Below are 15815 nucleotides of genomic sequence, written 5' to 3' on the forward strand. Positions count from 1 at the left end.
ACGTGTTTAAGCAGTAACACCTCCATCTATAACTGCCAGTAAATGTGGAGAGATACGTTTCCGTGTGACGCTGGTCAATGAGAGCAATAAGAAGCCGTTACACATTGACAGTCGTCCATGTGCTTTGTTTGGCACGTTCCACACCTCCCCCAACGATCAGCTGTGAGCTGAACAAAAACATCAGGTCTGCTAGGAGCCAACCTGTATATGCTGCGGTCAGGGCGAGTGCTCACTACCTGAGGTACAGTAAGGGCGAGACTAACAGTCACCGCAGGGGGCGCTACACTCCGGCCGAGACTCTGCACTCACTTCTGGCTGATCTTCCACGTATGTCCTGGACCTGACCATCGCACCAGACAGCTGATCTGTTACTGCACCATGTCCAGCGCCTGAGCAGTGACAACACACTGACCTCTGCTATAACACTGTGTTATATCTGCTCTGCACAGTGACAGGTAGGTGGCCACTGCGGAGACTACAAGTCCCAGCTGACTTCTAGTCATGTCTCTACATGCCAGCCGACCACAACATGGAGAGCTTTGCCTTGTAAGGTCAGCACTGCATACGATCAGCCTGCCAGCTGCTTCCTATCACTTTCCATCCAAGGTGAATGGTCACAATCAAGCCAGTGTAGGATTCCAGCTTTATGGCTTGGAACTATTCTGGGATCCATTGTTTCTAATGCATTGTCTAGATCTTACCCTAGAGAATAGAGAACTAAACTGGGGGAAACTCAAAGTAAAGAGATAAGAGTCTGCCAGACACTTCAGACACTGCTGTCCTCCTCCAGGGGTATACAGCCAACCTATCAGTACATTATCTAGCTGCCCCCAAAGGCTAGGCATCAGATAAGATTTCCAGGGATCCCGTGAAAATCAGCATGTAAACCTATCCATCTGGCCTGTATAAAGCTTCACTTAAAGCGAATCTTTTATCACCTTCACCAGCTCTTTGTGTTTCTCAGTAGGGGCCGCACCATTTATTCTGAGCAGTTGGAATTTTTTCTTTAGCCCCCAACCTACCTCAGAAACCAGTGCCATTATTTTCAGCGCTCAATATGATCCCCACCCAAGTGGTTCCCAGCTGTCTTCCCCAGCCCAGGACCGCCCACTTGGCAGTAGAGATTATTAACATATTGAGAACCGAAAGAAACAGCACTGTTTGCTCAGGAATGGTGGGAGCTAGAGAATAGTTACAATTGTGCCAGAATCAGTGTAGCAGCATCTATTGAAGTTTGCAAAGGAGGTGGAAGTGTCAAAGTCCTCTTGAAAGGGTTCATACAAGGATGATAAGAACATGTCTGCTTGGGTTGTTGGACCCATGGGTTTGGCAGCTCAGTTCTACTGAGACAGACTTAACCTATGGATAGTTGGCGTGCTATTTCTATGAGAAAACAGGCATGTTTTTCTTAACCAAGTACAAACCCCTTAGAAAGATTCCAATTCACTATATTCAGGCAATTGATATTTATGCACAGACGTATCTGTACATCCTTGAAGATATCACCAGCTGCATAAGAAAGGATCCAGCTGTTAGACTTACCAGAAATATTTTACCATACTTGTCTTTCACATCACTGTATACACCGCTATGGCAGCTGCCATGATGAGGCTCCCCTTCTGGCCCAGTGGCCATGTGATCCACCGGAATTGGGAACTACAGGATCTACTGTATAAAAGTCTTGTGTAAAGTAATGTGTCACCTACAAATAAATTACCATAACTGAGATTAAAAACTACTTTTAATTTTTTTTAGTAGCATGAAAACATGAAAGATTTCCAAAACAATGGGTTTTTTTTTTCCCCGATATAAAAAAAAACATTCAATATTAAAAAATAAAACTCCTTGTATCACTGAAAAAAGACACAAAAATTATTTGAATAACCTGAACAAAAAAAATATTATCCTGATGTCTCGAGATAATCGGAATGTCCTCATACACATTAGAGAGTCAACCAGTCCAACCAAAATCAGAGACTTTGGAGGACTTTTCTCATGTTTACACATAACCATCTGGTGGAAATCCATGTTTGGTTCTGTGCCAAGGACGCCCAGCAGTCAGGTCTTAATATATTTTTGGACAATTCGTATGGTCCATTAATATATAGGTAGACAAAGCAGGATAGCTGGTGGTATCGGTGGAATTGCTTAATGTTTATGGGCAAGTTTAAGTGTGAAAAAGCGTGGTTCTATTTTAACCTGTGGTTAGACAAAATACATGTGGAAAGTTTTCTCACGGGCATAGCAGATAAGAGTAACTATCCCTAAAACGAAGTCTCCCTTCAGTATTGTTATGTTGGCGAATATATTGTTAAAGCAAACTCTGCTAAAACTGTTACCATTTGTCATTCATGAAAGGGTTATTCAGAATTATTTTTGCCAATAGCTGTTCTTCTAAATCCGTCAACATTACTCAGCACCATTCACATGCAGCAGAAAAAGCTATAGGTTAGCCCCATTTATTTACAATGGGGCTAGTTCATGCTCCGATCCACTCGCACATCTGTAGCAGATATTTGATATTTAGTTTTACAAAGAACCAAGATCAGGTTTGTCTATGGCAGATCCAACACATGTGAACATAGGCTTTATGGTGCTGAATGACCACTCTCCAAGGTAGACACCTTATATATAGCACTATAGATCTGACCTATATATGATCTTTACATTTTCTTCAGGGTCTGTGCTTTCATGTTCTCAAATCCTAAGGTTTTAGTGGAGTAGACGTGTTTGAGGGCTATAGTTACTCTCACTGGTGTAAATGATGCTAAGCCAGGACACTGTGAGCTTTTTTTGACACCACCCTTCCTGAGTACACAGACAGAACTTCTTATGTTACCACAGAAGGATGGCCTCTTCCTTCTGAGTGCGATGAACTGTTGCCATAATATACCAGCAGCTTATTTGCCCACTACAGACTATTCTGACAGCTTTCATATATATTTTAGTGTATGTTCACACAACGCATCCTGTGTTTTAGTTGATCCTGGGCTGCAGTTCAGCACACGCCTTTGATAGCTGAATCTTTCATACCCCCTTAGGTTAGGGTTACAAGGTAACTACATTGAAATTCAATGCTGAACCTTGAATTTCTGCTGCAGATTTGTACTTTGCATTGCAGCAGGTCCACAATTTCGCAGACTGTAACAAAGCCTTTTGTTGATGTCCCTGATAATAAATATCTGTGATTATTGGGATTTTTAGTGTGTGTTTTTTTTTTTTCAAGTGCTAGGTATATATTATTTACCACTTATAACAGTTGTTAATAACTCTAGCCACAGGAATGAAGAAGTTACAGCATCGCGGATCATCTCACTTGAGTCGTAATACATTCTTGGCACTTTATTCATCAGACAACCCTGTTAACATTGTGTGATTATTGGCACAGGTATATATACTGTCTGTAGATACAAAAATGCCATTCAGTGATGAGAAACACTTTGGAAATGAAGACCAGCTTAGCGATTCTGATGGATCACGGCTGTCGGAAAGTATGGCTTGCTCATCCAGTGACAGCGAGTCTCCACGGGAAAGTTTTACCAGCGATTCGTCCAGCAAACATGCTTCTCCTGTGTGTAAGTCGGCCATAGCTGCTGCTGATGATAATGATATTCACCATGACAAATAAGATTATATTTATATAGTTTGGTTCTATCTTATTTATTATACAGCTATTGGTAATCATAGAGGCTTGCTGAAAGGAATGTGCACATGTTGTCATAGTGTTTAAACATGTGGCAGTCGTATTATTATATAGCACTACATGGCTGACTGGACTTGTCCAGAAGACCATAATTATCTAAAGTCACTTAGCAATGAACAGTGCTCACATTGCAGACAGATCCGACAAATATTTGGAAGCTGACCTCAAGATGTGTCCATATGATGACTTAAAGTGCTTTTCCAAGATTTTTTTAATAGCCATTTTTTCGATGGTCTATTTTATACAATGTACAGAGCCCTGCCTCTGGCTTAGTACACTGTATAGTATCTTGCCTGGCAGCAGTCCTGAACAGCTGATTGGTGGAGGGGCCAACACTCAGCCCTTGCACCAAACAGCTATTAAAGGAGTTGTCCATTTTTTATTTTTTTTTGTTTGTTTTTTTATTGATCACCTTTTTTTATTGACCCCTTCACTGTTTACATTGGACATTATTTGTTCCAAAGTGGCTGTGTAATGTAATTGCAGCCTTGTCCCATTCACTTCTACGGGAGCCTGTAATTGCATCCACAGCCACTTATGAAGCAAACTATGTGCAATATAACTAGTAAAAGGGCCACAGTACTCACAAGCACTGCTGTCCCTTTAACAGCTGATCTGCAAGGATTAGAGATGAGCGAGTACTGTTCGGATCAGCCGATCCGAACAGCACGCTTGCATAGAAATGAATGGACATAGCCGGCACGCGGGGGGTTAAGCGGCCAGCTGCCGTCAAAGCGGAAGTACCAGGTGCATCCATTCATTTCTCTGGTGCGTGCTGTTCGGATCGGCTGATCCGAACAGTACTCGCTCATCTCTAGCAAGGATCTCATGTGTCAATATCTCAAGAATCTTTAATTCGTGACCTATTCTGAGGATAGATCATGAATAAAAAAAGAAAAGAACTAGACAACCCCTTTATTTGTCTATCATGAGGATAGGCCAGCAAAAAAAAAAAAAATCCCCCTTTGAGGCTTAATGCCCCCATGTTACGGAAACGGGGTTTTTTTGCAGGTTTTGCTGCATTTTTTTTGCCCCAAAGCCAGGAGTGGATTGAGCAGAAGGTAGATATAGAAGTATTTCATTTATATTTCCCATTCATATTGTAAAAAGCTGCCTTTCTGCAACGTGGAGCCTCAGCCTAAAGAAGCACTGCAGTAAAATCATTTTTGTCCCTTCTGTTTGTAATGTTATTGAATAACTTGCTCGTGCACACAGTGTTTCCTGTATGAACTGAAGAATAAACAGTGTACAGTTCTATGGAGCCAGACTGAGGCTCTGATCAGGTTGCAAAGAGGAAGTCGGTACTCCAGAGGGGAGCATATAACCACAATAAAACTACCAGAGTTGTTAAGTTACATTACATTACACACAGGCTCATTTTCAAATGGAGGGAACAAACAATATTTTGCCGCAGTGCTTCATCAAAATGCCCATATTCCTTCAATGTCTTCTTAATTCCCCATGCAAATTCACACTGGGTTCTGCTGGGCATGCCTGTTTTGTCAATGGTAAGAGGAAAGTAATCAGGTATAAGACCCTGCTGGTAGTGGCTTATATTCCCTAAGAACCAGAGAGTTAGGTGCTGAAATTCCACATGCCTGATCCTTCCTTCCTCCAATATCATCAGTCATGATGCTCATATACACATGAAATAGTCCGTCAATTCTGCTAAAATGGTGGATTAATCAACATTTTCCTTGTGTATGCAGAGCCATACTTTCATAACTGGAAGCTCATAGGTCCAAATGCAAAATCTGTGGTGGGGCCTCCATTCCATTGTGTTATTTAGAATAGTGATATATTGTATGTGGCAGAGAGACCTTTGGGGCCCCCTCAGTTCCAGGGCCCGGTAGCGACTGCTACTGCTGCTCCTGTTATAGTTATACCCCTGTGTGTATATGGGACTTTAGTAACAGCCCCAACAATCACTATGAAGAATTCCTTTCACATATCATATAGAAGTTAAAGGTAATATCACTGTCAAGAAGGCCAGAGATGTAAACCTGATGTCTGGCCATTTTTAAGTTCTCGCATGCAAGAAAACACTAACTTTAAACAATTCAGTGGTATTTAATGACCCTCCAGACATTCAGATATGGCTACCATTCTCTATTTTGCACCTTATTACTTACATTATTTGCTTTATATTTTTTTTACTAGCAAGTCCACCAAGAACAACAACCTTGGATGAAGTTATGGCAACCACAAGGAACTTGTCCAATTTATATTTAGCCCACGAAATTGTTTCCAATGAAAACTTCCATCTCAATACAATAGATCCTCCTAAAAACAGGTAGGTATATCTTGTTGGTTTTATTGTATGTGCTTTGTTTTGCATGCAGGCTTTGACTTAAAGGGCGTGTACAAGAGTTTAAGAAATTAAACTAGGTGCAGGAAATATTCTAAAATATTACTTGCCTATTAAATCCTTGACCACAGCTCCAGTGCTTGGATGGTCCCTGTTAGTCTTTATTTTTCTAGAGTGAGGGTCCATTCACACCTAGCAGAAAAAGGAACCCATTGAAGTCAATGGGAGGCTTTATTTTCGGTGCTGACATTCCTCACCATTTTCCTTCGTGTGAATGGCCCCTGATGACCACAAGCCCCACTAAGGCTAACATGTACAGCACATGACTACCTAGGCCAGTGATTGGCCACAGTAATTGTACTGGTATAACACATCATTGCTTCAGAAAAGTAAATATTGGCAGGCCCATTGGAAAAACCGTGCTGGAGCGGCATTCGATGTAACAGGTGAGTAAAGGTGGTTTATTCATAACATTTTCTGCAACTTATTTAATTTCTTAAACTCTCGGATTGGCCTTTTAAATGACTTACTAAACTAATCCTAGTTTCACTTTGTCATGTGCTAGACTAAAAGTAAGAACCGTATCAATGTCCATTGCTTACCTGTCTTCGAGGAGACACCGTAAGCATTGCTGAGACCCCGAAGACATTGTCGTTGGCTGAGTGAAAGACTACAGCTCACACTACCACTTCCAGATGACCTGCTTACCTGAGTGCCAGACATAGTTTATACATAGTACATAGTGTATATAGTTTAACCCTTTCTCTTTCGTTAGTATTTCCATAATGATTGAACCTATTAGGTGCTGAGAACTCCACTATACACATTTCAGAACCAGAGTTTTCAGTATTGGAAACTTAAAGCCCTGTTTTTCAGCTGCTAACTATTCCCCTAGCAATAATAATTGCATGAGAACAGCCAAACTTAGTCAGCACCTCTTTTACATGTCCCTTTCAGCTGAATGCAAGAGATAGTATACAGTCTCTCATAATATGGATCTGGTAGATTTATAGTGGGGCTATTCACAGTCCTCTATTTAACCCCTTACTCTTCCTGATGTTTCCCTGGCAATGCCGATGTAAATAGTATTCGCCTTTCCTAGCAAGTCACACAAGTTTTGTCATTTTGAACTACCATATGTATTACTAGTTCTGCTTGTGAACAGACCTCTGATAGATAGGATGCCAATCTTTCGATTTATGGGGACAGCTTCTATACCATGATTTACAGGTGACATTTTTGAATAGCTGTACATATACCAGAGTCCAGCCTGCTTATTGAAGACCTAGAAGTGGATTGAAGCATGTGAAGTTTAATGGAGCCTTGTAGTTCTAATATACTTTATGTGTCAGTTCCTCACAGTATGTTGGCTTGTAGTAATTTAAGAGCTCTTGGAAAAAAATAAGCATGGAAATTTGCAATTTTTCAGTACACAGTTATGCAAAAGCCACACGTTGAGCAAAAAACGTGCTTTTTATTTTACATTATGCTGCAGTTCTTTGGGCCAAAGCAAAGAGTGGCTTCAAAAGGAATGTAAAACATAAGAAGCACTTACACGTCTCCCTTCTACTAAATCCATTCTGGGCTATGGCTCAAAAAAATACCTCAAAATCAGCAACAGATACTCAATTCTTCCACAATCTATGGCCTCAGTGTCACAGCATCAATCACCTATCCTTAGGATAAGTCATCAGTATCAAATAGTTGAATTGGCACCCTCTCTGATCTGCAATGTTCATATTATATTTCACAGTTTGGAAGGACAAGTAAAGCAAATTGTTCACAAAGCGTTCTGGGATCGTTTGGAATCCGATCTTAAGGAGGATCCCCCAGAGTATGAACATGCCATCAAGCTGTTTGACGAGATAAAAGAGGTAATTATGTTCAAGCTGATTCTCTTTGTTTTGTGGGTCTGGTCTTAGATTTGTCTGTATGAAGATACACTGTTTACCAATACCCAGGAAGTGGTGATGGTGGAGTCATTAAACAAGTTCAAAGAGGGCCTGGATGCCTTTCTTGAAAAGAACAATATTATGGGTTATGGACTCTAGATTTTAAGGACACGTTGATCCAGGGTTTTATACTGACTACCAGATTTGGAGTCGGGAGGGAATTTTTTCCCCTGAAATAGGGCAATTGGCATGAGCCTCATGGGGTTTTTTGCCTTCCCCTGGATCAACATTGTAGGGATTGTAGGGTTATAGGTTGGACTTGATGGACTAATGTCTTTATCCAACCTCATCTACTATGTAACTATGTAATAAGTATTTGGACACCTGTGGTAGAATAGAAAAACATTTATGCATATTCAATAGTGGGCAGAGCCTCCACGAGCGGCAGTTACGGCCTCAACCCTCCGGGGCATGCTTTCCACAAGTCCTTGTATGAAGGCTAGTAGTATTTTATTCCATTCGGCTTAGAGAAGACAGATAAGTTCTTTCACCGATTTTTGGACAGCTGCTGCACCGCTTAGTTCAGCGAACCACCTTGATAGAGTTCAAGTCTGGGCTCTGGACAGGCCAGTCCAGTCTGTTAACCTGATTGTCACTGTACTAAGCTATGGTAGACCTCGCTACATGACAGCGGGCATTGTCATTCTGGAAGTAACATTGGTCTGACCCATAGAACCGCCATAATGTAGAAAGCACACTAAAATAGTGCAATAGGCGTCGGCATTGAGTTTACCATGCACTTGGGACCAAGGCGTGATGTACATCATGACCGCAGATATCTTCATTTACATGGGTGTCCAAATACTTATTGGTAGACAGTGTATATGTTTTTACAATTTCACTACAACACTTTACATTAAATGCTGTTTTCCTTTCATCTCATGTATTGCAGATTCTACTTTCCTTCTTAACTCCTGGTACAAATCGACTTCGGACCCAAATCTGTGAAGTTCTAGACGTGGATCTAATAAGACAACAAGCTGAACATAATGCAGTAGATCTTCCAAAGCTCGGCAGTTACATCATCAGTATAATGTCAAAGTTATGTGCTCCTGTTAGAGATGATGATGTTAAGAAGCTCAAAGCCAGTGGAGACATTGTTCAGATGCTGAGGTTAGTGCACACTTCTATTTTAACATTGCAGAAAATTGAAAATGGTAAATTTTACAGACCTGACTACTGTCTGCCTGGCATTCATGGTGTTGTCTATGATGGTCAATTGCCCTTTGGTTTAACTCTTTAGAAGGTTCATATCTGGTGGGTTGTTATAGAGAAGTGCTCCAGTTTGCTCTTGCATTATACACAATAATGGAGTTGGCAAATTTAGAAACTTCCTTTTCATATACCCTGTTAGGGAATCCTGAGGAAGTTATAGAAAGTTGTTCAGTGTTAGAATTCTCATCTTTTTGAAGCAGGAGAGCAGCAATAAAGTGTCTCCTGCTCCAGAGGACCTGTCTTGTCCTGCACTACTGTGACAACTCATTGATAAAAATGTATTTAATGGCCCAAAGATGAAAACCACTTTGAGTGGTGACATAGCATAACTGGAGGTTAGTTTAGTTGAAAGTTAGATGATACCATAGCAGTTTAAGGCTGATGGCCCAAGTGGCAGAAATGCAATTTTTGTTGCAGATCTTACTGCAGGTTTTTGAGCCAAATCCAGGAATGGATTAAGCAGAAGGTAAAAGTATACATGCTTCATTTATATTTCCCATTAGACATCATTGGCTGTGGCTCATAAAACTGCAGCAAAATCTGCAACGAAAAAAAGCTGTGTTTCTGCAACACGAGTCCCAGCCTATAAAGGGGTTTTTCATTATTTTTTCTTTTTTTTTTTTTTTTTTTTAATGATTGTTAGGCTGGGCCATCAATATCTGACACCTGGCCTCTACATCGATAACTGTTCAGGACTAGAGATGAGCGAGTACTGTTCGGATCAGCCGATCTGAACAGCATGCATGCATTGAAATGAATGGACGTAGCCGGCACACGGGGGGTTAAGCGGAAGTACCAGGTGCATCCATTCATTTCAATGCGTGCATGCTGTTCGGATCGGCTGATCCGAACAGTACTCGCTCATCTCTATTCAGGACTGCTGTAAGGCCTGGTGCTATACAGTGTACAGCAGAATTCAGAATTGCAGTTATGTTGCACAAGCGTTATACAGTGCTCAGAGTCATCGGCATCCAGCTCTATACACTCTATAATACAGATCGCAGCAGTAGTCCCAAACAGCTAGTTGTGCTGGGGCTAGGTGTTGTCCTCCCAATGATCAGATAATGATGGATCATCTTTAATGAGGTGTCATAGAAAAAAAAAAATAGTCCTGGAAAACCCAGGATAAATTATACTTCGTAGACTGGGCACTTTTTTAGTCCATGCTATTATCAATTCACATGATCTGTCTTATCAGGACAACATCCTTCTGTATATCCTCTGTTATGTTGTCTGGACTCCATGTGAATGTGTAACAAGTAATGTGGATGTGTATCATGTAACACCATGTAACTGCAGATTCCCTTGATAATAGTAGTTGGTTGCCGAGAGCTTTATGTGTCGGGCCTGTTGCGATCTTGTCTTCAGTTCGGGAAGGAGTTGTCTAGTTGGAGCAGCTGACTTGCACATAATAGCAACCAAACAAGTAGTTGTGTTGTACACAGTTCTTATACCGTTTTGACCACTACTGAATTGTATCTGCAGTCTGTGTTGACAAGTACTAGCAGCTGTCTTAGGGATGTAATCATGATCTGTGTGGCTTTTGTGCTTGCAGTTCTTAGTTTAATTATAAAAATGATGACAAAACCGCAAAGTCTTGAGAGAGTAAAAAGTGCAGCAATGATCACACATGCATATCACATAGCTAGTGTTAGAAGTTGCTTAGGCAACAATATAATCCTGACAATATCCTGTGACAATAAATATAATATCATTTACAATATAGAAACAAAGTATGTTGTGATTCCCATTGCTGTACTGGTACAGGGAAAGTAAGTTTGCTGCTAGGTTAGTGACCCATAAGTGTACAAGCTGGACTTTCCGACAGCCTGAAGGTCGCATCTGGACACCTAAGCGCAGAGTTATTAATAGCGTTGTACTCATCAGTTTATAAAAGGAGCGCCAGAAGGGCTGCAAGTGTATTTCTGTCCTGTGTGAAGCAAGTTCAGTCTCCATGTTTCTCTCTCTATATTTGACTAGTATTAAAAACATTTATCTTTTACAACCCACCAACCAAATTAAAGGGATGAAGATAGTTGTTGTTTACTGCTATAATTCAGTCTGAATTTGTAGCCGGATACCAATTCTTTAATACTCTTCTATTTTGAGTAGGGTTGATCCCATATGTAGTGTAGCAGTGAGAATTAAATCCCCTATAGTTTGTCATGTGAGAACAGAACAGAAATGCCTTTGCCTGAAAAGATACAAAGGTAGCCATGAAAAGTACACTTATTATATAATATAATATTTACTATTCCCTGATATATTAGTACATACTTGGGTATGATCTGTGATCATACAGCAGCAATGTCTATAAGCAGAATACAGTCTAGAATCTAGATGCTCATACCATGTTGGTTAATGGTTCCTAGATTCCCATCTGTAAGCTATATAACCATGCAGAGCCTTTGACCCAGCATCTATACGAAGCAAGATAGCGGTGGTTGCATGATTTACCTTTGACCCCTTTCTCCGCTGTCCCCAGCTGTAGGCACTGAACAGTAGCTAAACAGGTCCAGCACCTGTGAAGAAGATGGAGCGGGGGAGAAAGTGTCCCATTGGTAATAAGAAGCGACCATCCCCATCTAGCGCCCTATAAACCCTAGACCATGGAAGGACCATGAGCAACTGTACAGATCATTGTGACACAGCCAGTAGTTTAGGGGTGCTAGATTATAACTAGGACCCCGTCTTCTCTTAACCCCCCTCCCACAACTACTGAAAATAAGGGACCCTAACTCTTTGTTCTTGGACAAAAACATGTCCACTCTCTATAGAAAATAATGGGGCATGGCATATTGTGCTGTTGTCACTACAGTCTTGAGCATTTCAATCCTGACAAAGCAGCAGCTAGAAACTCTACATGTTGTCATACTAAGAACTGAAGGGTCAGAAAATATTTGTACAGACTATCAAAGACAGAATGCTTTATAGGCTTTTACTAAAGCATTAGGATACAATATAAGTAGAGGGATACTAGATTTACTAAGCATCGAACTTCTCAATCAAATGCATCTTGTGTTGTTATAATCTTTGTGGTAGATGGCAGTATGGAGTGTACCTGGCTTTCCATACTAGTCATGAAATCACGCACATGAAGGTCTTGCCTAGTCCCTGAAGGTTGTACTTATTGTTTTTGCTTTATATAATTATTGCATTTCTTACCCTCTTTCACATCAGGGATGTCTTCCATGTTCTGGACCTCATGAAGATGGATATGGTGAATTACACTATCCATAATATTCGACCACAGCTTCAACGACAGTTAGCAGAATATGAAAGAGCAAAGTTCCAGGAAATACTTGAAAAATCACCTGGTATGTATGATCTCTATTTCATTTTATGGCCCAACATTGGTTTGCTTATTTCTCAAGTCCCTTAGTAAATTAGACCTCAGTTAAATAATTTCTGCACCCTAACATCCCCCCTAAAGAAAGAATTCAGTCCAAAATGTGGTATTTAAGGAGGACTTTTCACCACCTTTCCAAGTCCAGTTCTTTACATCATTTAATAGATGCTGCCCACTGATTTTTGACACAGTTGAAATTTTCTGTCTAGTCCCCACCATTCCTGAGCAATCAGTGCTGTTATTTTTGGTGCCTGATGTGCTATTTAGGCTCTGTACTATCAGGAGGGCGGTGTCAGACAGGAGCAGACAAGGGGTGTGATTCTGATTAGAGATGAGCGAACACTATTCGGAACAGCCGTTCCGAATAGCACGCTCCCATAGAAATGAATGAAAGCGGCCGGCTACGTCCATTCATTTCTATGGGAGCGTGCTATTCGGAACGGCTGTTCCGAATAGTATTCGCTCATCTCTAATTCTGATCTCTGACACTGTTCCATGCACCAAGACTAACTCTGTTTGCTCAGGAATGGTGGAATTTAGAGAAAAAATTTCAGCGGCGCTGGAATCAGCAGCATATATTAACAGATTCTAAAAACTGTATGTGGTGAAAGGTCCTCTTTAAGTATGCCACTTACTCCGGGTATTCTCCACTTCTGGGTGCCCTTACAAACTAAATCTTGGCAATGTGCAGCAGTGGCACCAGAAGGAGGAGAAAGGACCCGGGATTGATCTGGGAATCCTACTATGTCCTGGATTTGATTTAAATTATGTAGATGTGAAGGCTTAATAGACATCTGTTGAGGAAGGTCTCCCACACCTTAAGCTTCTTGTGTTTTATCTTAATGTAGATGCACTGAATCAAACCACCAAATGGATTGAGCAGTCTCTTAAAGATGCAATTGAGGCAAAATCTCAAGAGAGCACATCTGGTGCAAATGGAGTATCTGTGGACAACCTGAGCCCTACACTGGTGCTAAACAGTGGCTTTGTAAAACTTCTGGATATGGACTACAATAGCATTGTGCCGGAGGTAAGCCGATCCTGCTTGAAGCACCACCGGCTGACTTATATAGTCCTGCTGTGTGTATGAAAATACTGACTAGTGCTTGCATGTTGTCTCCTTTCCAGACTCTCTTCACAGATGACCTGCGTATTGTAGACTTAAAGTACAAGCTGCAGCAGGTTAAACTTGTGGCATGTGTATGTCTTCTTACCCAGAATGCCATGGGCCCTGTAAGCACTACTGGATTTACTGAACATGTCAAAGAAATCACAGCCATTCTTCTTCAAGGCCTAAACAAGTAAGTCATATTTTAATGCTGAGACCATTATACTAATTCTCTTATTTCTATGCATTTAACGGTTTCATGCAAATGTTATAAATTTACCATTTACCGTTGTTTCCAGAACATTCAACTTAAAGGAGGCTCTCACAGACCTGAGTACCAAAATATCCTTTGAGATGAACAAATCACTGACAGAAAGAGGATTATCTCCACTGAGCACTGAGGCTCAGAGTGTCCTGGAAGGACAGATCTGCAGCCTGACTGAGAAAAGTCAGCCTATCTACAACCTAATTGGTATGTATGGCACAGTGTTATACATATCTGAACATTAGCCATCTTCAGCGTTGTATAGCAGTATATACAGGGCTTATTAACAGCAATACTCACAGTTAAAGGGGTTGTCATGTGGAAGAGAATTGTTTCCAAACTAGGGAGTTTTTAATCTAAACACATTTCTGACATAATTTTCTTTCTCAATACAGAAGGGAATGTTCTCCTTCTGAGCACAAAGTGTATAGTATAGTATATAGAGTATATACAGTCTCAGTTTGTGCCTATAAAGTAGAATATTGCTACTAAGGCTTATTGCTAGAGAAAATCCATCCTTTAGTTAGTGATGAGTGTATGGGTCACCTGATGATGGTTTAGCTTTGCATCCCAGATGTCCTGGGTGTGAGACCCAGCAAAGACATACTATAAACATTGTCTGAAATATTTAAAGGCATCTCGGGAACCATGTGAGAGTTAGAAGGTGATGGCCTATCAACACAGGCAGGAAGGTGATCATTTGCTGCCCTGGCTTCATCTGTGCACATGTTAGAGCTGGTTTATTATGATGACAAATCTAAGCCTCGGAGGTTATGAATCTTACCAGAAGGAGATACATTAGGGACTAGCTACTGTGACTTTTCAGCCAACTGGCACCACTTAGATTATATGCTATAGATACAGAACTTGGTGATAAAGCTCTTAGTGCAGCAAGTAATAATACATATAGGGAAATGTTTAGAACGTTAATGACATGCAGTATAAAGCAGACGTGGTACTGGAGGGGCATTAAGGGTCCATTCACATGGAGGAAAATGGTGAGGAATTGGGTGTGGAATTTCATGCTGAAAAAAAGCCTCCAATTGACTTCAGTGGGTTCCCTTTTAAAGGAAAAAAAGTTAGCAGAACCCATCGAAATCAATGGGAGGCTTTTTTCAGCTTGGAAAATTCCACACCAAATTCCTCACCATTTTCCTCAATGGACCCTTAAAGAAAGCAGCCATGTTGTTCTAATCCCGTACAACACCTTAAAGTGAATTTCATCCTTTTAATCACTAAGTATCCCTTGGTGCATTTGAGAAGAACATGCTGCCTATAAGCAGTGGTGTAAGACTTGCTTCATTATTATTTCAATTGAGTCTCATCACATTTTTTTTTTTTCTATTTTATTTTCTAGAAAAACGGATCCAAGAGTACTTGACCACATTCCTTTGTCTTCCTTACCCATACAAGCATGTTCCTATAATTCCTGGAGGTCTTACACCTGTCCGTAAGGAGATGGAGTTCATTGGATTTCACTATTCAAACATTGTCAATTTCAACAAGCAGGTTTATGGACCTTACTATGCCAATATCTTCCGCAAGTTGCTATTCAGTCAACCACAAGCAGATAAAGCAGAGGCACAGACTTAGGCAGGATGCCAATAAATCATTGCACTCCCCTTATGTAAATAATGGTCTCTTTAATAGAAAGTCTTTGCAATGAAGATAAAAGATGCTTTTATAAAGAATTACTCAGTAGAACCTACTGAAAACGAAAGTTTTATGTTTTTAAGAAAAGCAATGCCAGTATTTTTAGACAAAAAAATTATGATTGAAGATAGATGAGAAAAAAATATATATTATGGAATGACATGAAGTTATATTAGGAAGGAAATGGTTATTGTACATTTCTTGGTTCTTCATGGCTTTACATTTGGAGCTGGGCACAGGCCTTATACAGATATATTGCTGA

General features: G+C 40.6%; 1 protein-coding gene across 2 annotated transcripts; it reads left to right on the forward strand.

Moving 5' to 3' along the window:
* The first annotated feature begins 137 nt into the window (after positions 1 to 137).
* On the forward strand, positions 138 to 15526 carry TCP11L2 (t-complex 11 like 2). Of its 2 annotated transcripts, XM_075274583.1 has the most exons (10): positions 138 to 455; positions 3389 to 3575; positions 5864 to 5996; positions 7765 to 7885; positions 8856 to 9076; positions 12359 to 12495; positions 13376 to 13557; positions 13656 to 13828; positions 13935 to 14107; positions 15258 to 15526. In XM_075274583.1, exons 2-10 carry the CDS (start codon positions 3416 to 3418, stop codon positions 15491 to 15493), a joined length of 1536 nt encoding a protein of 511 aa, XP_075130684.1. In that variant the 5' UTR covers positions 138 to 455; positions 3389 to 3415; the 3' UTR covers positions 15494 to 15526. The 2 variants fall into 2 exon arrangements, with proteins under 2 accessions (XP_075130684.1, XP_075130685.1); XM_075274584.1 differs by lacking the exon at positions 138 to 455 and having other exon boundaries at positions 498 to 3575.
* The last annotated feature ends 289 nt before the right edge of the window (positions 15527 to 15815 follow it).

Source organism: Leptodactylus fuscus, chromosome 5 (genome assembly GCF_031893055.1).
Source record: "Leptodactylus fuscus isolate aLepFus1 chromosome 5, aLepFus1.hap2, whole genome shotgun sequence".
Taxonomy (NCBI): Eukaryota; Metazoa; Chordata; class Amphibia; order Anura; family Leptodactylidae; genus Leptodactylus; species Leptodactylus fuscus.

Excerpts from the sequence above, each read along its gene's own strand:
- TCP11L2 (XM_075274583.1), top strand. The coding sequence starts at position 3,416 with ATGCCATTCAGTGATGAGAAACACTTTGGAAATGAAGACCAGCTTAGC. Across the intron at positions 3,576-5,863 it reads CAAACATGCTTCTCCTGTGT|CAAGTCCACCAAGAACAACA; the intron begins GTAAGTCGGCCA and ends TTTTTTTACTAG. Across the intron at positions 14,108-15,257 it reads GCCTATCTACAACCTAATTG|AAAAACGGATCCAAGAGTAC; the intron begins GTATGTATGGCA and ends TTTATTTTCTAG.